This window comes from Micropterus salmoides, unplaced genomic scaffold (assembly GCF_014851395.1).
Source record: "Micropterus salmoides isolate LMB-PRFRI ecotype aquatic unplaced genomic scaffold, ASM1485139v1 Ms_hic_scaffold_15, whole genome shotgun sequence".
Lineage (NCBI taxonomy): Eukaryota > Metazoa > Chordata > Actinopteri > Centrarchiformes > Centrarchidae > Micropterus > Micropterus salmoides.
Genome location: NW_024040596.1, coordinates 21,421,541 through 21,445,907, shown reverse-complemented (window position 1 = coordinate 21,445,907; position 24,367 = coordinate 21,421,541). Strand labels below are relative to the sequence as shown.

Here is a 24,367-nt window from a genome sequence, read left to right as displayed (position 1 = left end):
AACTAATTTTTAAATTGTGACTTAAAGAAATAATAGCCTGTTAGCCCCATGAGGCAGATATGTGATTTTGGGCTATATAAGCGAACTTGACTTGAGTTGACTACGGGTTGTATCCTACCATATAGTGCCTGTGTTAATATATCATAACATGTAGTATTTTGTTCTTAATTGTATTGAAGACTTTTGTCATTTTGTTAATTAGTTACATATCATCCTTTACCAGGGCAACATATAAGAATATGTTAATGAATAAATGACTGATATAAGTTAACTTCTGTGGCACTGTAAACAAGACATTAAACAAATAGTTCGGTCACATTAGTTACCCCAGTCTGGGAACCAGTGGCCTGGCGTGAAACACAATAATGAGTACGTTCATGATTCTCACTCCTCAAGACTCTTGTCTGGGTTTTCTTTCCCACCGGACATGTAGTAAGAATCCCCGACAGCAAAGATGGCGGCTGAGCGGCGTTGACTTCTCTGTAATGAGTTTCCAAATTTGGTGTAATTGTGTAGTTTTTTTCGCTGAACAAGGAAAACAACGTCAATGCCGCGAGATTCGTCTCGTGGAAGAGATGTTGTGAGACTACGAAGAAAGTCTTTTCACACGGAGTTTGCTACTACAGCTCGCTAGTTTGCCGTTGTAGCGCTGAGTGTGCATCGCCGTAGCTAACTAGTCTGTATCGTCATTGTAAAATGGCTCCGGTGCAGATTGGGTCAGATGGGCAGCTCGTACCACTCGGTGGTCCGGTGGTCTCGGGTCCACAGCCACCACCACCCGGGACCCCGGCCACACAGGGGGTCCGACTGAGCCTGCTAATTGAATTTCTTCTCCAGAGGACCTACCACGAAATTACCCTGCTGGCAGAACTGTAAGTAACATTTTAGCGGCGTAGGCCTTGAAGCTAACCGGCGGGCTATCGAGCTAACGTTAATAGTAAACGCAAAAGGATGCGCTTCTTCCAACCACTTCAGTAAACGCCAATTGGCTCGTGAAGTTAGAACCAATCGATAATTTAGGAGATGCTTTTCATATTGAAGTCGAGGAAGAGTGCTAACAAAGCGGAAAGCACAGATAACTACTGTTATGTGAGGGGGCGTACCGGTAAACAACACATTACTATATGTCCTAAAGATCCTTATAATGTATAAGGTAAAATGTTAGTTATCCAAGATATTCCATGTTTATGTGGGGCGACATCAACGTTGATCCCAAAGCTAGTTTCTCCTCGTTTTAGTACCTTACCACCCAATTAGTAACTGAGGATTTTTTATTTGCTGCACCATTAATAAAAGCTCGGTCCTAACGTTACCAGGGGTGCATAGTTTGTGCTGTTACTCTACTCTCAGGATAAAGACAATAGGAATAATTAAACGTTTCAATGTTTTCCCTTTTAGACTTCCAAGAAAAACAGACATGGAGAGGTATGTTTCTCTGAATTTCATTCAGTTATTCACTTATTTATCAATTCACCCCTTTAGCCCGCCATATGTTAAGCATTTATGTCCTGTTTTACTTTTCAGGAAAATTGAGATCGTCCAGTTTGCCAGTCGTACCAGACAGCTGTTTGTGCGTCTGTTGGCCCTTGTGAAGTGGGCTAGCAATGCAGGGAAAGTTGAGAAGTGTGCGGTATGTTGTGTGTTATTTGACTTCGCTAATGTCTTTTTTTTGTAAACTGCTTTGTGTCCAGCAACGCACAAATCAACTTACTGTCACCTCTCTCTACGGTATCCTTCGTAACAGATGATTTCCAGCTTCTTGGATCAGCAGACCATCCTCTTTGTGGATACAGCTGATAGGCTTGCATCACTGGCGAGAGATGCCCTGGTACATGCTCGTTTGCCCAGCTTTGCCATCCCTTTTGCCATTGATGTTCTCACCACGGGGTCATATCCTCGCCTGCCCACATGTATACGAGTAAGTCTGTTAAACTTCCTTCTCTGCGTGTTAAGACTGATGATCTATAGTCTTGTATGAGAAGATGTTGGGAGATCAAACTCATGGCTTTAAAAAACTTTCTCTTTTCTATGTCGGCACAATTGTTTCTGTGTCCATTTGTGTAGGATAAGATCATTCCTCCAGACCCCATCACTAAGTCTGAGAAGCAGACCACCCTTAGCCAGCTAAATCAGATACTACGACACCGCCTTGTCACCACAGACTTACCACCCCAGCTAGCAAATCTCACAGTTGGTAAGCAGCCTGCGTAAAACCACTATGGTCTGTTTTAACTGCTGTACTGGTAAATTGAAGATCTTGGATTATTGCTTGTGTGTATATTTGTGCAGCTAATGGGCGTGTAAAGTTTCGTGTGGAAGGAGAGTTTGAGGCCACTCTGACGGTGATGGGAGATGACCCTGATATTCCCTGGCGGCTGTTGAAGTTGGAGATTCTGGTGGAAGACAAAGAAACTGGAGGTAAGGCATGCACTCATTCAGCTCTGCTACACACCACAGTGTGTGCCATTGACAATATACTTAATTGCTTATAGGGCTGCACGATATTGGAAAAATCTGACATTTCTGCGATATGAAGAAACAGGAATTTTCACCAGATGACTTCAATTGCTCTGTGTGAAAAGAATTAAGCATCCTCTGTTCCATTATTGGGGTGAATTTGTAGGGAAAATGCATAAAAAATAAAAATAAATAAGCTGAAGAACGTCTTTTTAGTCTGAAGGCTTTTTTTGAGTGAAAACCATCCTTTCTTGAGCTTTAATGCAGTAAACCATTGCACATGGGCACATTGTGATGATGATGCTATAACGATATATTGTGCAGCCCTAATTGCTATTGTTTTTCCCTTCCCCATTCCCTCTCAACTGGTTTGTCTCCGTCCCCCTCCATATTGACAGATGGCCGAGCCTTGGTCCACAGTTTGCAGGTGAACTTCATCCATGAGTTGGTCCAGGCACGTCTGTGTGCAGATGAAAAACCCCTACAGGACATGTACAACTGCTTGCGTATCCTTTTCTTTATCTTTGTTTGTTTATCTGCACACAGGCGTTGAGTGTAAATTGTGCATAAAACCACATGGCTTTTTTCCCAGGCTGATGCGAACTACTGCAGTAGTGTGGGAGAGTGTGTTGGAGCATATAGAGTATTGACTGGTCAAGCAGACGCGTGCAGCATTCCAATGAGTAACACAGCTGCAGACTTACATCCTTCTTAACCCCCTCTTGTTTCATTAATTCTCAAACAACACAACCTCCTTTTGTTACTGACAGGGAAAGGGCAGCACTGTTCTCTCTGCGACTTGTCACCCAGTCAGGTCATGTGGGGGTGTAATGAACTTCTTATGAAGGTGTGTGTTTCTAACACCCATCAATACTCTAATTAGAAACTGCTACATTTTTTGTGTCTCCACACTTTTGGAAGATTACGACTAAACTACATTATCACAAAATACAAATGTACCATCATGTTGACATCAAAACCAATCACCTCACATTTGTATTGTCAGGCAGTGATAATTATACCATTCATCATGCTTTGTAACCCATACATATTTATTCTGATCAGACAGTCAGAGGCCTGTCACTCATCAGTTTGTGGCAAAATGTAGAGAAAAACAACCGCTTGTTAGCATTCATGCTAATATCAAAGACCCTGATCAAGCATGCGAGCTGAGCACGACTGTGCTTATCACAATGCTAATCAGTCCATCTCTGCTTTGCCTTTCCCCCACTAATGCTAGCAGTGCAGCTTACCGTGTCAAAGAGATGTCTGTGTTGGGCACAAATACCCCTTTTACCAACAGAGTGTATGTGTCTTGAGGATATGTGTGTGAGTGTGTTTTGAATGTTAATGGAAAGATGTGTATAGTACTTTATCTGTATTCACCTGCTGGACATGGTATTTTCCCACAGTGTGTCTTCTTTAACCGTATTGTTCCCAGACTCCTTCTGTCTGTCACTGCAGCTAGAGGTGCTCCACTCTCAGACCTTGATGTTGATTAGAGAAAGATGGGGAGACCTGGTGCAGGAGGAGAGATATATGCCTGCAAAATACCTAACTCTCACCGTCTGGAAGTAAGACTTTATAAGTTGCCATCATGTATGGGCAAGAACGCTGTGTTCTCCAAAACATCATATCATAAAATCATCATAAAATGATGAGAGAACTCTCAAAATGGCAGAATGCATTTATACGTTTTAATTCCTACTCACTGTCATCCTTTTTCTTTGTTCCTCCAGCCAACAGGTTTTGGGTAGGAAAACGGGTACAGCGTCAGTACATAAAGTCACCATCAAGATTGACGAATCAGATGGATCTAAGCCATTGCAAATTTTTCATGAGCCCCCTCTCCCTGCCTGTGACTCCAAATTAATTGAGAGGGCTATGAAGGTAAGGTGGACATGTTTTCAATTAAAACGTTTTTAGTGTAATGAAAGACATTGGGCAGTATGGCTGAAAGTACAATTATCTTACAATGTAACAATGTGTGTTTTCTTTCACTCATTCTTTAGATTGACCATCTGTCAGTGGAGAAACTTTTGATCGACAGTGTGCATGCCCGGTCCCATCAGAAGCTACAGGAGCTGAAAGCCATTCTAAAGACCAGCAATCCCAGTGACAACTGTATATATTTACTTTTGTATTTAATGCACTTTCCCATTATTAAAACAGTTCAGTCTTAGCTATATACTGACTAACAAATGCACAGAAATCTCTGTGGTCTCTGCAGCTGCAGCCTTGTGTCAGTGACAGTTGAAAAAAGAGGCATTGTTTAGCCTGAAAAAATTAAAATGTAACATGCAATTAATCATCTTAATTATGATGGATTGTATTTTCAAAATTCCCATTAGCTTATAGAGATGTGGTCTTTCACACATCCCCCATTCACTTTATGTCAGTGTACTGTAACCATGGTTTTTAGTCATTTTCAAAATTGAAAAGAGACACTAAAGTGTGTGTTTGTTTATTTCAGCATTCGTCGAGACTGCTTTACCCACACTTGTTATTCCAATACTTGAGCCCTGTGGTCGTTCGGAGTGCTTACACATTTTTGTTGACCTGCACTCTGGCATGTTCCATCCCATGCTGTATGGATTAGGTAAGTAATAAACACATAACTATTGTATCTTGTTTGTTGGTTGTCTTATATCCTATTAAAGATGTTTGTTCAGGTTGTGTTTTTATAAGCGTTTGGTTTTGTATAACAATAAAGGAATTAACAATTTTACTGGTAGGGTGATTTAAATTCATACTTTATTTATCTCTGACTCTACTTTTATGGTTTTGTATGCTCAGCTCTAAACATAAAACCCTGGTGTTTTCTCTCTCTAGATCAATCCACGCTGGATGACATTGAAAAGACCATTAACGATGATATGAAGCGCATCATTTCTTGGCTCAAACAACTGAAGTAAGTCCAGCTACATCCATCCATCCATCATCAACCGCTTATCCTGCGTACAGGGTCGCGGGTAGTCCAACTCAACTAAATTTTTAAATAGATATGAACATGCAACGTATATTTACAGCTAACCGTATAAAGTATGTTTTGGCACAGGCCAAAGATAGCGGAGGCAGTTTAGAGTCAACAGTAGACGCCTGCTTCTAGCTTGTCAGGATTGATTGTCAGTAGCTGTAGCAACACTTGGCTAAGTAGGTGGCAAGATGGGTGTTAAGAAGAATTACCAGAGTCTTGCACTAGTAAATAATGTGAATGCTGAATAAGAATATGAAGCAATGAAGCCTGGATTGTTTGCAACTTGGATTTCAGTGAGACACAGAGTCTTGTCTTTCTCTCTGGCAAGGTTCTGGCTCGGGGAGCAGCGCTGTCGACAGTCTGTGAAACACCTTCCCACTGTGTGCACTGATGTCCTTCACCTGTCCAACTCGGCTTCTCACCCTGTCGGCAGTTTGTCCAAGCACAAACTCTTCATTAAGCTCACACGTCTTCCGCAGTACTACATTGTGAGTTCCTCAACCAAGATATTGCTGAAAACAGCTAAACCAAAATGATTTCAAAAATCTGTTAAAATTATTTTTTTTATAGGTGGTGGAAATGCTTGAAGTGCCTAGCAGTCCCACAGCATTGCAGTACAAGTACTCCTTCCTGTCTGTGTCTCATCTGGAAGGAGAGGACCCACCAATGTGCGCACAGCTCCTGCAGAATTTCAAACCAAACATAGAACACCTTGTCCAAGACACCACAACAGGGAGAGGGGCACGACCTGGGACTAAGAGAAAGGTATTCAGTGCTAGAGTAGTCATACACCAAACTTTCATTTGTGTATGATGAAATGCAGTATATTTCATTGTGTTTTGGGAATTTTAATAAATGTGGTGCTGTCCGACAGGTTAGAACTAGGCAGTTTGGAATGGCTAGGAAAATATGGGTGGAAAAAAGTGAACCATAAATGCTCTGCCCTACCTCCAAAAACTGGCTGAGTTAAAGTTCCTGCCTAATATTATTATAAAATGCTCTGCCTCTGGGATGCTACAACATAACCTTCTATCATACAAGAATAAATTCAGCTTTTGCGTATATAGATCAGCCTCCTCTTGTGTACATGTGTTTCTTTTGTGAATGTGAGACAAGCCATTGCTAAGAAAAAGTAAATGTGACCAGCTGGATAAATTAAACTTCAATGCACAATTTTTTTGTGTCTTTGTAGATATCTGGGGACCAGGGGGATCCAGAGCCGAAGAAGCCTAAGCGGTCTGGAGAAATGTGTGCCTTCAACAAAGAGCTGGCTCACCTAGTAGCGATGTGTGACACCAACATGCCTTTCATTGGCCTCAGAACAGAAGTATGTTACTTAAGACAGTTTGAGCCATTCATGCCAGTCATAGATGTCTCTCTAAAATATGAAGCATGGCAATCCGAGTCTTGTATTTTCTGGCTAATGTTGCATGTCTGTCCGTCTTTGAGTAGCTGTCCAACATGGAGATCCCAAACCAAGGTGTCCAAGTGGAGGGAGATGGCAGCAGTCATGCGATACGTCTACTGAAGTAATACATGCAGCTGCATGCATGCATTTACGCACACACATTGTCAGCAAATGTAATTCTATATTCTTCAAAGTATGATAAACCATTATGACTGTTAATGGTAATTGTTTTATCCTGCAGGATTCCTCCCTGTAAAGGTGTAGGAGAGGAGACAAGGAGAGCTTTAGACCGGTCCCTACTGGACTGCACCTTCCGACTGCAGGGCAGGAACAACCGAACCTGGGTGGCTGAACTGGTGCTGGCCAACTGCCCTCTCAACAGCACACACAGCAAGGAGCAAGGTATACACCATTTACAGAGTTTTCCATATTTATCTAATTTATTAAACTTTATTTATCCATAAAAAAATTAATTGAGATTAAAAATATTTTTTAAGAGATTCCTGTCCAAATCATGCAGCAGCAACAATGGGAATAGAAATCACATAAAAGATCATGCCATTTAATCTAACCCAATGGCAAAGTAAAACTATCAAACTAATTACAATCAACACACACCTGATTACAAACTAAATACTCGGTGTAGCAAATTCAGCAATTGGGCATACCATTATAAAAGCATTGTATGCCAAAAACATTTTCATAGTTTTTAATAGGATGGATTGCATTAACCGTTATGTGCAAGTTTGGCCTTTATGTTAACATGGAAAGCTGTCTGCAGCTGCTACATGGCCCAGTGTCTAAATTAACCAATCTGTCCCCTCTTTTAGCCTCCACGCGACACGTGTATCTGACCTATGAAAACCCTCTGTCGGAGCCGGTGGGCGGGCAGAAGGTGGTAGAGATGTTTCTAAATGACTGGAGTGCCATCAGTCAGCTCTACCAGTGCGTCCTCAACTTCTCTCGTGCACTGCCAGGTATGTGCATGGTCATCTGTAAAGCAAAGATTGCATTAACGTGTAAATGAATGACTGTGTTGCTTTTGGATGAATTCAGTTAATCTAAATCAATCGGTGCGTCTCTGAACATTTTTATGTAGGTGTAGGATTTGCACTGAACGTGCAGTGTTTCCAACAGAATACTATTGTAACCGTGGCAGGGATAGGGCCATGGGGGTATATTTCTATATCTAGTATGATATGTTTCACTCACTCTGATCACCTTGCTTTCCATTCAGTTATTTTTTTCTCCACACTACCTACACCTCTGGTTTCTTATGTGTCTGCTCTGCTGACTTTGTCCATCAACAGTTCCATTCTCAGAGCAGCAGGTGTGACACGTGTAGGAAGCTGGTTAATAACATAGACTTTTGAAACAATCATAACCAAAGTGGTACCAAATGACATCTGGACTGGTGTGTTCACTGTTCCTATACCTGGTCCGTGCTTGTAAAGTACCCACCGTGTCCATGTCCTGTAACGTAATACCAGATAACATCTCTCTCTCTCTGTGTCTCTGCAAAAGGCTAAAATGGGTCAAATATACTTTGGCGGCCGTAAATATAACTGGGCAGCCAGCCCAAGTAAAGTCTATATGTGGGAAACACTGAAGTGATGCATGTATTTTCAAAGTGATACAAATAGTGTTTTATTGTCCTAACCGTGTGTAGAAATTTGCACGTAGTTATTTAAGGCTTCCATATACCATTGTCACTAATGTTTGGCAAAAGAAACACACCAGTCTGATACAGCTGCACATTATGACTGCTTCTGTCCAGAGATGCCATCTTACCTGAGCATGTTCTCAGAGGTACGGCTGTATAACTACCGTAAGCTGGTGCTGTGCTACGGGACCACCAAGGGCAGCTCTGTGACCATCCAGTGGAACTCCAGCAGCCACCGTTTCCACCTTGCCCTGGGCACTGTGGGGCCTAACTCTGGCTGCTCCAACTGCCACAATATCATCCTCCATCAGCTCCAGGAGATGTTCAACAAGAATCCAAATGTGATGCAGCTGCTGCAGGTATGCAGTAGCACAGTTATGATAATGCAGCCATAGGATGCGCAAGTGCACTTGTTAGATCTGATCTTTTAAGGTTCCTCTTAAATGTGTTCATTTAACCTTCTTGTGCTGAACTACCTATCAGTGGTCTTGTTTTATTCATGCTTCTCGCATTGCTCTAAATACTTGCAAACATTTATTCATTCTCTATTTCTCTAATCACATACATCTGCTTTTACTTTAGTATTCAGTGTTATTTCCTTGGTAACTTGGTTTCTATTTATCATCTTCCTCAGGTGCTCTCTGACACACAGGCCCCTCTGAATGCAATCAACAAGCTACCAACAGTGCCCATGCTGGGCCTCACCCAGCGTACCAACACTGCCTACCAGTGCTTCTCCATTTTACCGCAGTCATCCACACACATCCGCCTGGCGTTCCGGAACATGTACTGCATCGACATTTACTGCCGCAGCCGTGGCGTGGTAGCCATCAGAGATGGAGCCTACAGTCTTTTTGACAACACTAAGATTGTAGAGGGCTTCTACCCTGCTCCTGGACTCAAGGTATGCTTGTCATCACTCTAGAGTGAAAGGGTCTTAAATTCATTTGTTGAGAACTGGAAGGGTCTTTTTCTAATCAGCACAACTAAAAGAATACAACTGTATTCCGTAAGCAAATGTAATGCATATACGCAGTTTTATGATCAACAACTCAAATATATTTGGTTCAGCTGTACATTAAATTCTGTCCTTCTGCTGTTTCCCTTGTCTAGACATTCCTGAATATGTTTGTAGACAGTAATCAGGATGCTCGCAGACGCTCTGTCAATGAAGATGATAACCCACCCTCGCCGGTGGGTGTAGACGTGATGGACAGTCTGATGAACCAGTTGCAAGCTCAGCAGCAGTCACAGACAATGAGAGGGGGTGCGGGAGGTGTCTACCCTCCTCTCACATCACCTCCGCCAAATTATCATGCTAATGTAACTCCCTCACCATCCATGATGCCCACCCAGTCACCAGGTAATAGCAACTTTTGGAATTAAGTATTTGTCCAAATATGTGTGAGTGGATGATATCCTGTATTGTTGTCAAGCCACCATACAGGATTATGACCAACAAATCATTGTTTTTGAGTATAACACATTGCTCTCATCAACCGCCCTGCTGACATGTTTATTGTTGCAAGAGCAAATTGTCTGAATGTCACAGAGGCCATTTACACCTGGCATTAAAATGTGTTTTTGGTGATTGGATTGTAGCCGAATAGTGCTTGACCACATGAAAGTACAATGTAAATATACGCAAGATAGATTGAAGATTGATTGTGATCCGATCGGCCAAACCCCCACTGAGGTGGTTAGGGACACATTGTGACCACATTGAACATAAACGTAAATATAAATGCTTTGACAATCCACGTACAAAATCTACGTGGGGGGATATGTACCGGTGGCAGAAAACAATGCCAGGAGGAACTTAAGTTTCACTTTCGGGCTGAACTATTACAACGTCACACTGCTGAAGAGAGAGTAGAACATTGACGTAATCCATAGAGTAAAACAACACACAGTGGAAAGCCAGCTCAAAGACCATTCAGACAGTCTATGGTTATGAGCATCTTGTGGACCTGCGCCAACAGGATGTGATGTTCTGGTTGTTTGAGCTGGACAGAGCAAACAGATCTCAGTGTGGACACTGGAGATGCATAAATACCAGGTGTAAATGTTATCAGGTTAAAATCATATCCAGATATAATAGGAAGAGCAACCATGTGTGCCCATTTTAATTTTTGTTAAACCATGAGGTCAGTTGTGTTTTTCATGCAACATAGACACACGTCCCAGCCAAGAGGGAACAAAGTATGCATTAAGTCCTGCTCCTTCCATTCCTCTCCATCTCAGCCCGCCAGCCAGACTGCAGCCCTTCCGCCCTGCTTTAGTGTATGTGTGCGTGCGTATGTGCGTGTGTGTGCGCGCAAGGAGAACTTGTCAACCTCCGAGTCTGACGAGCCATTTGGTATGTGTGTGTGTGTACAGGGAACATCCATGCCTCTGGCTCCCCTAGTGGAGCTCTGAGGGCACCCTCTCCTTTCGGGCCCACCCCGTCTCCGTCTTCTCTTGGCATAGCCATGGGCCAGACCAGCTTTGCCAGTCCCCACGGTAAGCAGCAGGGTGGCCGTAAATGCGGGCCTGTTGGTAATTCTGGGCTGCTGGGCAAGGGCTGGAATGGTCTGAACTGAACATCTTCAGTAGGCACTTCTAGGCCGCAGACATTAGCACGAATATAACAAAAGGCTTGTGGTTAGTGGGCACACAGGGGTGTATTCATCTGACTGTTTTCTTTGTACAATAAGTGTTTTGTTGCTGATGGCTTTGTCTCCTTCACATTAGGTGCTCTGGACCCCAGTTCCCCATACGCCATGGTGTCCCCCAGCCATAGGGGCCAGTGGCCAGGCTCACCCCAGGTCTCGGGGCCTTCTCCTGGGCCAAGGATCCATGGCATGTCCCCTGGTAACCCATCACTGCACTCGCCTATCCCCGACCCTCATTCTCCGCGTGCTGCGACCAGTGAGTACTGCTTTCGTAGTTTTGTTTATTTTGAGGAGAATACTGACATAAATAATTGAAGGTTTAAAAAAATCTAAGAAGCATGTAACGCTGATTTCTTTCTTTTATTAAATTTTTTTTAACAAACAAATAACATAAGTAAACAATCTTGATACTGATCCCTTATATTTGTTTATTTATTGGTTATTGTGACCATGATACATACTGAGTGGGACATATTACAGTTGAGAAATGAACCTATGTAACACAAACTAGGTGACAGTGTCTTAAACCTAGTTTGGTCCTTCTATACTGCAATTTCTTGTTACTTATGGGTCGGCATAAACACAGACATGAATACATTTGCTATAAGTATACTAGTCTATCTCTATTAATACTTACTAAGTGTTTCTTTACTTCTCTCTCCCTCTCTTTCTTTGGTTTAGGTTCACAAGTCATGCCTTCCAGTATGCCTCCACCCCGCAAGCTACCTCAGCGCCCCTGGGCTGCCTCCATTCCTACCATCCTCTCCCACAATGCCTTGCATGTGCTTCTGCTCCCCTCGGTCACTCCCTGCCTGGTGCCAGGCCTGGCGGGAAGCTACCTCTGCTCGCCTCTGGAACGCTTTCTGGGTTCAGTTATCATGAGACGGCACCTACAGAGGATCATCCAGCAGGAATCCAACGTAAGTGTTGCACAAGTCATGATGATAATTTGGAGAGATTATTCTTTGGGGTGTCCCCCTCACCACCTCAAATTACATTATGTGTTCTGCACACCCCTTACTTTCATCACTCTGTCAACTCTCTTCCAGTTATCTATTGTGAACTCTAATGAGCCGGGGGTGATCATGTTCAAGACGGACGTGCTCAAGTGCCGTGTGGCTCTCAACCCAAAGAACTACCAGACACTGCAGCTCAAAGTCACTCCAGAAAATACAGGACCCTGGTCCCAGGAGGAGCTTCAGGTGCTGGAGAAGTTCTTTGAGACACGGGTAAGTATCAGCAGCATCCACTTAAATTCCTACATTATTGAAAACATACCTTTGAGGCATATGTACATGCAGAGTTGAGTTTGACCTATACATGCAAAAACCTACTATACTACATCGCAAAAAACTTTAAGCATGTATTGCTTCAATTAAAAGAATTTAAGCAACTCATAGGAACTCTTGCCTGTGCTCATGTTGTTATCCCATTGATCCATCTTCTTCTGTCCTCTTTGTAGGTTGCTGGTCCTCCCTTTAAGTACAACACTCTGAATGCTTTCACAAAGCTGCTGGGGGCACCCACGAACATCCTCAGGGACTGTGTGCGCATCATGAAGCTCGAACTGGTGGGTAGCTGTTTCTTTTAAACAGTAGAGGGGTTGTGTTACATGTATTGAGTCATAAATGTGTATGAGCCTCGTCAGTTTTATGTATTTCAATCTATTAAATATGCCCTTTGTATTTTTTTCCTAAATGTTACTACACTTTATGATTATCTGAATATGTAAACTGAATAAGGTCCCCTCCACTTTAGTACACCATACACCCCTTATAAATGGCCTTTTGTACTGCTGTGTAATTTTTGTGAAGATGTGATGCACACATTACACTTGCAGATACTCCAGCTGTGGTCTAATATATTGATTTACCTTTGATATAAACCACTTGGAATAGCTTCTGTATTTGAAAAGTACTATATAATATGTTGGCTTTCTCTGCAGTTCCCTGACCAGGCTGCACAGCTGAAGTGGAATGTCCAGTTCTGTCTCACCATCCCTCCCAGTGCTCCCCCCATTGCCCCTCCTGGAACCATTGCTGTGGTGCTGAAGTCCAAGATGCTCTTCTTTGTAAGTTTTAGCAGAGCTTCACCATTAGCTCTCCACAAGCAGGACTCAAGTCATTTACCTGTGTAGCATAATTTGACCAACCTGACCCTGTGTGTTTGGTCTGTTCTGCCTCACAGCTTCAGCTGACCCAGCGTATCCCAGTGCCCCAGGAGCCAGTGAGCATTATCGTTCCCATTGTGTACGACATGGCCACAGGCCTCACTCAGCAGGCCGACATCCCCAGACAGCACAGCTCCTCGGGAGCAGCAGCGCTCATGGTCTCTAATATCCTTAAGAGGTTCAATGAACTGCACCCTGCCAGACCGGGTGAGACTCGCGTGCTGTTGAACACTGAATAATTTACTACACTGAAAAAGTGGTATCAAATTTGCTAAACTGAAACTGGTATCAACTGAATATTCAGTTATGTTATCTATACTTGATGCAAAATGCCTTTGCTAACACTGGGTATTTTATCTTTCAGGTGAATGTACCATATTTGCTTCTGTTCATGAGCTAATGGCCAACCTCACTCTACCCCCCGGCACTCGTCAGTAGAAACAACATATTGCGAGCCAGCACTGGAACTCAGACAGAGTCCCTTTCAGACCGAGGATGGGTCCATCCCTGAGATAAGAAGAAAACGGAGTAACACCTGTGGTTCCAAGATGTCAAAAATCCAGCATGTGTCTTCTCTGCTTTAGCCACTGGACTGTTGACCTTATGTATAATTGCTGTTATGAAAGGGAGTGAAATTATGTACAGCTGTGGACCACATTCTTTATTCTTGATAGAAGTGTACAAACAAAATTTGCCATTAAGGTAGATCATGGACGAGGGGGGGGCATTACAATGCAAAAGGATATAAATGTTATTTTTTCCTCCAGGTGCACTTGTAAACAAGATTATCTATTGAAATTAAGGTTGTTTACGAAAATATGTACATTGTTGTATATTTGAGTGTTGAAAAGAATCAGGTCAGTTAGTTTTGCTAGAGAATTGTCTTCAGTTTTGTTTTTTTTGTTTTTTTAATAACGCCAGACTGATATTATTATAGTATCAGGAGATATATCCCTTAGCACACTATTTAAATGTCTTCTTGCCTTTACTTTGTCAAGACCTCTGCATTTTTATTTCAAACTTTCACTTTGGATACTGTAAAACTGTGACAAACTTTATAAGCCAGTTGTATTTTATTAAGACCCATTTTGAGTCCTGATTGAAGGATTTGAGACATCCTGTCTGACTTTGCTATTTAATAAATCAAGCCCAGAGTTGGTTTCTGCTTTGAGAATCTTCCACTGGCAGTGCTCAAATATTTTACTTAAGTAAAAGTAGCAACACCACACTTTAAAAATACTTTAAATACGTTAAAGTGTAAATGTCCTATTTTTGAAATTGCAGAAGTAATGGCAACAAAATGTATACATAGTTTATCAAAAGTAAATACTCATGCAGATCAGCCCCAGAGTGCTATACTTTATTCTTATACATTGAACTGCTTCCTCTTCAGCTCTGTAGACTTGAACTCATACTCTAACTTCACACTGTTCTCCCAGCTCCACCTGAATGAACTCTTCTTCATTCAGTATTTACATTTAAAACGAACTTCTTTCAGCTCTAGTTTATGAAATGCCACTTTTCATTTAATGCCATTTCTACTGCACACCTATTAGCAGCAACCACATTTAATTTTCTTGTGAAAATTTTGTGGGGTTTTTTGTTATTTCAGATTGTTATTGATGCATTATTATGTAAATGTGCTTCAGTATTGTAGTGGGTGGAGGAAGAGCGAATTGTAGTTGCTTCATATCTTTTTTTTGCAATTTAATTTGTGATAATGCATCCTATTTTATTACATGGTCTTAATCCCATAACTAACATAAATATAAGAAATAAAATAAGAAATAGAGCTACAATTAAGTAAATAGTCAGCAGAAAATGAATCAGCAGCTATGTTGATAAGCTGAAGAAATTCTCCTGTACAAATACCAATATTTTTCCCAATTCCAGCTTCTCAATAATTGTGAGGATTTGAGTTCTTTGTTCCCTTATTTGATTGTAAAGTCATTATCTTTGGCTTTTGGACTGTGATGGTTATTTTACAATATTTTTATTTTATAAAAAATTATACACTCAAAAGTGTTGCGTGTATAATTTTTTCAGAAATATTTGAGTAAAAGATTGCACTTAACTACTGTACTAGGTTCATTTCCACCACTTAAGTCAGGTGTGTCTGTGGTCCTGGGTTAAACACAGCAGGCTGCATCTCCAGCATCCTCGTCCCTAAAACATGACATCATCGTTCAGAAAGGCAGTTCCTCAGTCTGTGTGTGTGTGTGTGTGTGTGTGTGTGTGTGTGTGGTGGGGGGGGGGGGGGCGTTAAAAACTGCAAATCACAGACTGTGACTGCACGGCTGTTGTTGCAAGGGCGTGGGCACTGTTTGTTATTATTATTATTATTACGTCAAGCTTCCTCATACATGGATCTTTCGGGAGTAGAGGATGTATTCTTCACCTTGCGGTTGCGTGTGAGCGTCGTCACCTGCAAGGAAACCAAGAATTACGGATGAAGAAACATTGTGTCGGCTTTTATTCACCCTGCCTCAACGATTGGCACCCGAACACCTTACGATAGATAGTTAAATAAACGCTAAAATATATTTCTGTAGCCTTAACCTGGCCTTTGTCATAGGTCTCGTGAGCTTCATATGGCTTTTTATCAGCGGGACGCATTTAGGAGAATAGTGAGATAATCGCAGCGGTCAGAAATGGCAGTAAGAACATCAGAGCCGATCTGTCAGCCGTGCGTTTATCACGAAGCATTCAAAGGTAAGTCCCAGCATTATACACACTCGTTTTAATTTGGGGTTGTGGCATCGTTAGGCGTTAAAATTAAATAGCACCTTGGAGGAATGCGCCCTGCAGGGACTGGCCCGTCTCAACACACTGCCCACTCCTCTTCAGTCCTTAATCTCCATCCTCCTCCCGGGGACCTGTAGGACAGATGACTTGTGCACGTTGTTTCATAGACGTGGTGGTGCCCCTGTTTGTTTGCGTTTTAGAAGGGGTGAGGGAAAACGGGGCTAGGGGGCTCAGAAAGGCCTACTGATTTGGTTGCTGTGTGGTCAGTGGAGCTACAGGTGAAGAGACCTCTGATGCCTGTCCAGCTGAGTCCAGAGCAGGTGGGCCTGGAGATGTTGTGTCTTTGTGGGCAGCTGGACCTCCTCATCAGGGCGCAGATGCAGCAGGTAGGATGACTTGAGCACTAAATGCAATACTTCCCACCATTGTTGACAAAAGTTCACATATATCTCCTCCACTTTCTCCCTAGTGTTTTTGTGACATTTAAGTAAATGTCCCAAAAATGATTTAGCCCCATGTGCATCTCCATCAGCTCAACCAATGTAAATGAACGTGCATCTTGGAAGTATAATGCATTAACTAATGCACAATGTCAAAAGTCAATTAGCATTGGGTTTGCAGTATCTTCATTACATCACCTAACGTTGGCCATGCATCATGCTGGATGACTGTATGTATGTGGGCTGATGTACAAATGAATGTCCATACTACGACAATTAGGACACACTTACAGTTTCCATCATTTGTTTTTCAGCAGTTGTTCTTTAGTTTTATACAAAATAAAGCTGCTCCTAAAATGTTTTACGCCATAATTTACATCATTGAATGGAAATCCATCAGAACATTACCACTTCAGCAAAACAAATTAGGGAAACTACTCTACTTGTTGCCTTTAATTTTAGTTGGTGCCACCAGCCAGGTCCTGAAAATTTATATTTAGGCCAAAAAAACAAAATTTTCTTTGCAGGTTTTAGGCTCTGCCTTCCTCAACATGTGTCAAATTCCCATTCTTTGATATGCCCTTGTGAGACTGTCCCTTATTGTGACATTTACAACAGCACTCAAAAGCAGCATTTGACACAAGTCATTGCCAGCATGAGCATGAGATGCCTCAACATCATAGGACTTATAAACTGGTTTCAGGTCCAGTGTGGAGTCTGTCCTACATGATTCTGTATAGGTGCTCCTCTTTTTATCCTGTGATTCATAGTTTGTATGTTGAAGTTCCAGGAGCAGTTAGGACAAGGCTGTAGCCCAGAGGAGTCAGACACTTTCCAGGCTCAAGGTCAGTATGACAAAATAATGTTTTAATTGGACTTGGATAGCTCCCATATGTTTGATGTTTTTCTGCTACATTCTTAAAGGATCAGAGATTCTTGACCAGATGCTGCAGTGCCTTGAACATCTACCAAAGCCTATGCCACAGCTGGAGGTATCACATCTAATAATTATTGTCCAAATAAAATAGGAACCTGACTTTATGACATGTCATGTAATACCAGAACATTAATTGCATGCTCCCCCCCTAAATGTGGTTGAAATAAGAAGACTGTTTTAACTGTTACATGCTGTTCCAGAGGTCAGTGGGTTTATGTGTTTTCTCAGGACTACCTGGACATGGTGGGTCTATCAGCAATGTTTCCTCGTGTAGAGGTGTTCCTTATCCAAGGCAGCCCAGTGGACATGCTGGAGAGGCCGCTGATGGACGGTAAGAGATCCAGCTGAGGAGGATATAAATGTATCCCCAGAAAAGAGGGAGTTCATTTGAGGACACATACTTTTTTGGTAATTGTACTTTACTTAAGTAGCCTGTTTCCATTTATGCTGCTTTATACTGAAACTCCACTACATTTTGATGGCAGATATTGTAGTTTCTTTTACTTTACAAGATACTTTGCAGATTACGATTTTACATAGAAAACATTTTATGGTTTATAGTAGAGGTGTGGACTCGAGTCACATGACTTGACCTCGATTCAGACTCCAGTCACAAAAATGATGACGTTAGACTCGACTTGACAAAATCAAAGAGGACTTGCGACCCGACTATTGACTTTAACACCAATGACTCGTGACTTCACTTGGACTTGAGCCTTTTGACTTGAGCTGACTTGACACTCCCCATGCCCAAATAAAAATTATGATATAAAAAAAAACTGCGCAGCGCGTCAACATAGCGCGGTGCTCAATTAGACTGGAGCGTGTAGCTTCCTCCAGCAAGAGGGAACAATCACCGACCATCCGAAGCACGGCCAGCCGCTCCGCGATCTCTTGTCCTTGGCCCTGTACGCCCCAGCGAGCCACTCCCTCTCCGGTACCTACAATGGGTTGTGTAGTAGGCCTACTACCGGCGCGCTGTGAACCGTTCGTGATCGGACCCTCTGGCTGGATGAATTTTACGCATAAATCATGCGCAACAGCTTTGGCCCTGACGCAGCGCCACACAACTTTCTAAATTCCTCCATCTCATGGAGAAAAGAAAGGTCAGGTCGAAACAGTGTAGAGAGACTGCCGCAGCTGTTGTGTGAAGCTGCTTCCACCAATTATAAAAACAAGTTAGGCTAATTAAGATAAAACGATAATAGCACCGGGTGCTGTTTCACAACGACACTCGTTTTGTTTTATAAAGACAGCGCACCTCTTTCCTTTACAGCTGAGGCTGGGTTAGGTGTGTGAGGTGTGTTCAGTGTTGCTTTACCTGATTGGTGCTTGTAAAATATCCACGGTGTCTGCATCTTCTAACGTCATAGCGATATATAGTTTTCTCACCGCTGGTTTCTGTCACTGCATCTCCAGACAAAACACCACGGTTGTATTTCTCCGTCAACTCGAGTAGTTCACCTGTCACCTGCTCTGCTCCCCTCCGTGTACACACACACCTACATACACATAGCCCCCTCAGTGACCCATCTGTCACCCAAAGCTGTCAACTTGGGGAAACTGTGCTGCTGTCGTCCTCTTGTACTGTAGATACTGCTTAAAGTTAATAATGTTGGATTATTGTTTCTTATTTCATGGGCTATATGAGATTTTGGAGTAATGCATGTATAATAGTTTTTAAAAAGAAAGTATTACATTTTAGAAGTTCAATAGTTTAATGTTTCCTCAGGCAATGAATAATCCTGTTAAATAAGTTTGATCTCAACATTGACCTAAATAATTTGCAGCCCTACATGAACATTTAATTTAATTTATGAAATTATAGAACATCTGTTGTGTGAAACTGCACCTCTGCCTTCTTTACAGGCTAATGCTTCATCCATCCATTGTCAACTGCTTATCCTGCGTACAGGATACAGGGCTGCTTCATTCAGTACATTTATTTTTATTTTTAACTTAACTTTTGAAATGGTTTTTAAATTTGGTGAAGAGCGCATAATGACTTGTTTGGGACTTGAAACTCAAAGTTTAATACTTGGACTTGTTGGTTCTTGACTTGAGACTTGACTCGGACTTGCCAGTCATGATCGGTCTGGACTTGGGACTCGACTTGGGACTTGAGTGCTGAGACTTGAGACTTGACTCGGAAAATGATGACTTGGTCCCACCTCTGGTTTATAGAAAATTATGCATTGTTGTGGATTAAATAACTCACTCAAATGGGCTCCAGCTTGATTTTTGATGGCATTAAATGCTTCTTACATGTTAATGCATCAATATTAACAAGTGAAAACACTCACAGGGGCCATTATTCTGCATAATTTGAAAATTTCAAATTTGCCTGTGGTTTCATCATAAGACATTACATAAAGAATACACACGACGCGTAAAAGGGGAAAACAAAACACATGAAAAAGCTGTTTCATTGTCTTTGAATCCACTTTTACTTGTCATTAAGTGTTTTTACAAATTTTATTTCACCACCGGGATAGCAAGGTGAAAATGTGTGTTCTCTATATGCACTTTTAAAATCCAAACCATGACCACAAAATTTTCAAAAGAGGGCTTTCTAATCACACCACAAATACAACACACTCCTGGTTTCCCAAATGAACACAACTAACGAGAGCCGATGCTTCTTTTGCAGAATATTTCTTCCACATTGCCAAACTGAACCAGCTCCTGGTGCTGAGTCAACAGCTAGAAGAGGATATCAGGCACCTTGGGAGTCATAAATACATCGCCCACCAGCTCTCTGTTATATATGTAAGGAGGAAAAAAAACATATTTTCTATCATGCATAAACCTCTGTTTTTAACCCACTATACATTTTGTGCTTTCTTTTAACCTTGCTGTTTTGCAGCAAGTCACCAGCTCTTTTAGAGGGATTCAGGCTTTCTCTGAGATAAAGAAAGACATCGAGGCCAACTTCAAACAGATGAAACAGTGTCTAGCGGTAGAGGAAGGCTCCAGGCATGAACCTCAGCTGGCTGCTCACTACATCAACTGGTGAGTTAAAATCCAAATGTTCAGTTGGTAGAGATGATCGTTAATGCAGCAATAACAACCATATACTGTTCTCTATGTAGGATATTAGAAATAACTCAAAGCATAACAACAGAGGTGCTATCACTACCGGAGGAGCTGACCGAAGACCTTCACCAGGTCGTGACCTTCGTGTCACAGTTCCTGTCCTGACTCACATGGACCAACGCCTCTGTATCTATGAATCCTGACGCACCAGGTTTCTCCAGGCAGTGACTTCTGCTTCTAAACGAACTGACGTTATTATTACTATGAAAAGGTGCTACACAATTTGATTTAACTGATTGATGGTGGGATTTTGGATAGCTTACTTCATTTACAGATCACGTAGGTTTTTATGTTGTTCTCCTGGATGTGGCCCATATTAGTCCCCATGGTGAGTCAGTTGTTTGGAAATGAATGTAAGCTTGTTGAATCCCTCCTTGCACTACTGTTATAATTTTTTTTAGGCTAAAGTGGAATAATAAAATTGAATGCAATAGGAAAATGTGTTTGCTTTCTCCAGTCCTCACTTCAGACATCTCAGGTATGTGATCACATCCAAAAATAGACTTTTAAAGGTGGGATATGCGGTTCTAATCCAATGCATGTCTTTTTGTCCAATTGAGCAAATATCTTGTCACGGTCCAGCTATCCCTTCATTGTGTGTGCTGGAAAAAAACAAATCCAGTGTTTGTACACAGCCCTGGCTCTGTAAATGTAAAACAAAGTGGCTCAATTTGTGTGTCAGGTAACGTCAAGTGACTTACCCACTGACATTCAGCTTACTTTGTAGCTTGCCAAGATGTGCTGCTGTTGGGATGTTGGATATCTGCATGTTAGCTTCACAGCAGCAGCTTTAACAACAGCTTACTAACCCACAACTTATCTTGCTGTGTCGTCGTTTGCTCTATATGATGGTATATGTCATGGTGTAGGATTTCTCCCGAATCGCCTAACCCACCTTTAACGGGTGTAATTACTTGCAAAGGCTCCTCTGCCCTCACAATGTGTGTAGGAACACAACAATGCAGCAAACTAGACACATTTCCAATAAATGTTGTGGTATAATAAAAAATGAAATGTTAAGTTAAAAGAGCACTGGATTCACAGAGATTTAGGCTAGTTGTCAAATCAGTGAACGCCAGTAGTGAAAGAAGTACTCAGATCCTTTACTTAAGTGAAAGCAGAAATACCATGGTCTAAAAATACTACATTACAAGTACAAGTATTGAATTAAAAGTATTTTAAGCAAAAGGTACTTTTAAAATCAAAGTACATATTATGCAGAATGGCTCCTTTCACAGTGTTACATTATTACAGAATATAATATTATTCTGTTTTTATCACTAACGAATGTAATTCATCAATGTGGACCCAATTTTAGGCACTTTGTATACTTCTATTAATTAATTAATAATTAAGAAGTACACTCACCTAAAGGATTATTAGGAACACCATACTAATACTGTGTTTGACCCCCTTTCGCCTTCAGAACTGCCTTAATTCTACGTGGCATTGATTCAACAAGGTGCTGAAAGCATTCTTTAGAAATGTTGGCCCATATTGATAGGATAGCATCTTGCAGTTGATGGAGATTTGTGGGATGCACATCCAGGGCACGAAGCTCCCGTTCCACCACATCCCAAAGATGCTCTATTGGGTTGAGATCTGGTGACTGTGGGGGCCATTTTAGTACAGTGAACTCATTGTCATGTTCAAGAAACCAATTTGAAATGATTCGAGCTTTGTGACATGGTGCATTATCCTGCTGGAAGTAGCCATCAGAGGATGGGTACATGGTGGCCATAAAGGGATGGACATGGTCAGAAACAATGCTCAGGTAGGCCGTGGCATTTAAACGAGGCCCAATTGGCACTAAGGGGCCTAAAGTGTGCCAAGAAAACATCCCGCACACCATTACACCACCACCAGCAGCCTGCACAGTGGTAACAAGGCATGATGGATCCATGTTCTCATTCTGTTTACTCTACCATCTGAATGTCTCAACAGAAATCGAGACTCATCAGACCAGGCAACATTTTTCCAGTCTTCAACTGTCCAATTTTGGTGAGCTCTTGCAAATTGTAGCCTCTTTTTCCTATTTGTAGTGGAGATGAGTGGTACCCGGTGGGGTCTTCTGCTGTTGTAGCCCATCCGCCTCAAGGTTGTGCGTGTTGTGGCTTCACAAATGCTTTGCTGCATACCTCGGTTGTAACGAGTGGTTATTTCAGTCAAAGTTGCTCTTCTATCAGCTTGAATCGGTCGGCCCATTCTCCTCTGACCTCTAGCATCAACAAGGCATTTTCGCCCACAGGACTGCCGCATACTGGATGTTTTTCCCTTTTCACACCATTCTTTGTAAACCCTAGAAATGGTTGTGCGTGAAAATCCCAGTAACTGAGCAGATTGTGAAATACTCAGACCGGCCCGTCTGGCACCAAAAACCATGCCATGCTCAAAATTGCTTAAATCACCTTTCTTTACCATTCTGACATTCAGTTTGGAGTTCAGGAGCTTGTCTTGACCAGGACCACACCCCTAAATGCATTGAAGCAACTGCCATGTGATTGGTTGATTAGATAATTGCATTAATGAGAAATTGAACAGGTGTTCCTTATAATCCTTTAGGTGAGTGTATATTACTGCATCATATCAGTTTTTTTTTTTTTTATGTAAAAAGTAACTAGTAACTATAACTGTCAAATACATGTACTAAACAGTACAGTATTTCCCTCTGAAATGTAATGGAGAAGTATAAAGTAGAATAAAATGGATACACTCAAGTAAAGTACCAGTATGTCAAAAGGACCGGCCTCAGCTGGGAAAAAGATGATGTAATTTGGTTTTGTGCACAAATCAAGATTTAGATAAATTTGTACAGTATAAACTTAAGTTACCTAATCTGCCCCATTTGTAGAGGGAACCCAAGTTAAGTTTTAAGGCCTTTGTTTTTATAGTCTTTATGGTGCATATTCCCAAATAAATCAATGTTTAATCAAATTGTGATTTCATAACTATAATGAACAAAAAGTTCTTAATTAAAAAAAAAGTGTAACCCACATTTTATGTCATGTTCTACTAAAACATCTACAAGTGAAACTCAAAAATTTTGCATATTGTGCAAAAGTTCATTTATTTCAGTAATTCAACTTAAAAGGTGAAACTAATATATTATATAGACTCATTACATGCAAAGTGAGATATTTCAAGCCTTTATTTGATATAATTTCAATTATTATTGCATACAGCTTATGAAAACCTCAAATTCAAAATCTCAGAAAATTAGATGAAATCATTTTGAATAAATACAGATTTTAAATACAGAAATGTCAGCCCTCTGAAAAGTGTAATCATGCATATGTACTCAGTACTTGGTTTGGGCCCTTTTTTCTTTAGCCCAGGTAAGACGCTTCCGACGTTGTTTGTTGTTCAGGAGCGGCTTGACTAGAGGAATACGACATTTGAAGCCCATGTCCAGGACCCGTCTGTGTGTGGTGGCTCTTGATGCAGTAACTCCAGCCTCAGTCCACTCCTTGTGAAGTTCCCCCACACATTTGAATGGCCTTTACCTGACAATCCTCTCCAAGCTACGGTCTGGAGCTACAGAGCACCTTTTTCTTCCACAATTTTCCCTTCCACTTAACTTTCTATTAATGTGCCTTGATACAGCACTTTGAGAACATCCAACTTCTTTTGCAATTACCTTTTGAGGCTTTCCCTCCTTGTGGAGGGTGTCAATGATGGTTTTCTGCACTCTCAGCTCAGCAGTCTTCCCCATGAATGTGAATTCAACTGACCCAGACTGAGAGACCAATTAAAGGCTCAGGAACCCTTTGCAGGTGTTTTGGATTAATTAGCTGATTAGAGTGTGACACTTTGAGCCTAC

At 41.6% G+C, this 24,367-nt stretch overlaps 2 protein-coding genes across 4 annotated transcripts; both read left to right on the top strand.

Moving 5' to 3' along the window:
- med14 (mediator complex subunit 14) lies at window positions 1-14,508 on the top strand. Of its 3 annotated transcripts, none has more exons than XM_038721023.1 (29): window positions 1-872; window positions 1,399-1,425; window positions 1,525-1,630; window positions 1,745-1,918; window positions 2,065-2,194; window positions 2,290-2,418; window positions 2,856-2,963; window positions 3,899-4,031; window positions 4,197-4,347; window positions 4,470-4,581; window positions 4,931-5,056; window positions 5,290-5,368; window positions 5,763-5,922; window positions 6,005-6,199; window positions 6,627-6,761; window positions 6,887-6,963; window positions 7,084-7,244; window positions 7,673-7,819; window positions 8,650-8,864; window positions 9,140-9,409; window positions 9,619-9,868; window positions 10,885-11,007; window positions 11,239-11,415; window positions 11,841-12,079; window positions 12,209-12,388; window positions 12,622-12,729; window positions 13,105-13,230; window positions 13,347-13,536; window positions 13,694-14,508. In XM_038721023.1, the coding sequence occupies exons 1-29, from the start codon at window positions 697-699 to the stop codon at window positions 13,765-13,767; spliced, it is 4,278 nt and encodes a 1,425-aa protein (XP_038576951.1). In that variant the 5' UTR covers window positions 1-696; the 3' UTR covers window positions 13,768-14,508. The 3 variants fall into 3 exon arrangements, with proteins under 3 accessions (XP_038576951.1, XP_038576950.1, XP_038576952.1); XM_038721022.1 differs by having other exon boundaries at window positions 2-872; window positions 8,620-8,864; XM_038721024.1 differs by lacking the exon at window positions 10,885-11,007 and having other exon boundaries at window positions 4-872; window positions 8,620-8,864.
- A 1,097-nt stretch (window positions 14,509-15,605) lies between these two features.
- On the top strand, window positions 15,606-20,986 carry si:ch211-218d20.15. Its single transcript, XM_038719745.1, has 8 exons — window positions 15,606-16,041; window positions 16,342-16,460; window positions 17,299-17,359; window positions 17,439-17,506; window positions 17,680-17,782; window positions 20,102-20,220; window positions 20,318-20,463; window positions 20,544-20,986. Exons 1-8 carry the CDS (start codon window positions 15,981-15,983, stop codon window positions 20,650-20,652), a joined length of 786 nt encoding a protein of 261 aa, XP_038575673.1. The 5' UTR covers window positions 15,606-15,980; the 3' UTR covers window positions 20,653-20,986.
- The last annotated feature ends 3,381 nt before the right edge of the window (window positions 20,987-24,367 follow it).

Coding starts and splice junctions, on each gene's coding strand:
- med14 (XM_038721022.1), top strand. CDS start 697: ATGGCTCCGGTGCAGATTGGGTCAGATGGGCAGCTCGTACCACTCGGT. Junction 4,582..4,930: donor CAGCAATCCCAGTGACAACT/GTATATATTTAC, acceptor TGTTTATTTCAG/CATTCGTCGAGACTGCTTTA. Junction 8,865..9,139: donor ATGTGATGCAGCTGCTGCAG/GTATGCAGTAGC, acceptor CATCTTCCTCAG/GTGCTCTCTGACACACAGGC.
- si:ch211-218d20.15 (XM_038719745.1), top strand. CDS start 15,981: ATGGCAGTAAGAACATCAGAGCCGATCTGTCAGCCGTGCGTTTATCAC. Junction 16,042..16,341: donor TTATCACGAAGCATTCAAAG/GTAAGTCCCAGC, acceptor CTGTGTGGTCAG/TGGAGCTACAGGTGAAGAGA. Junction 17,783..20,101: donor GGAGAGGCCGCTGATGGACG/GTAAGAGATCCA, acceptor CTTCTTTTGCAG/AATATTTCTTCCACATTGCC.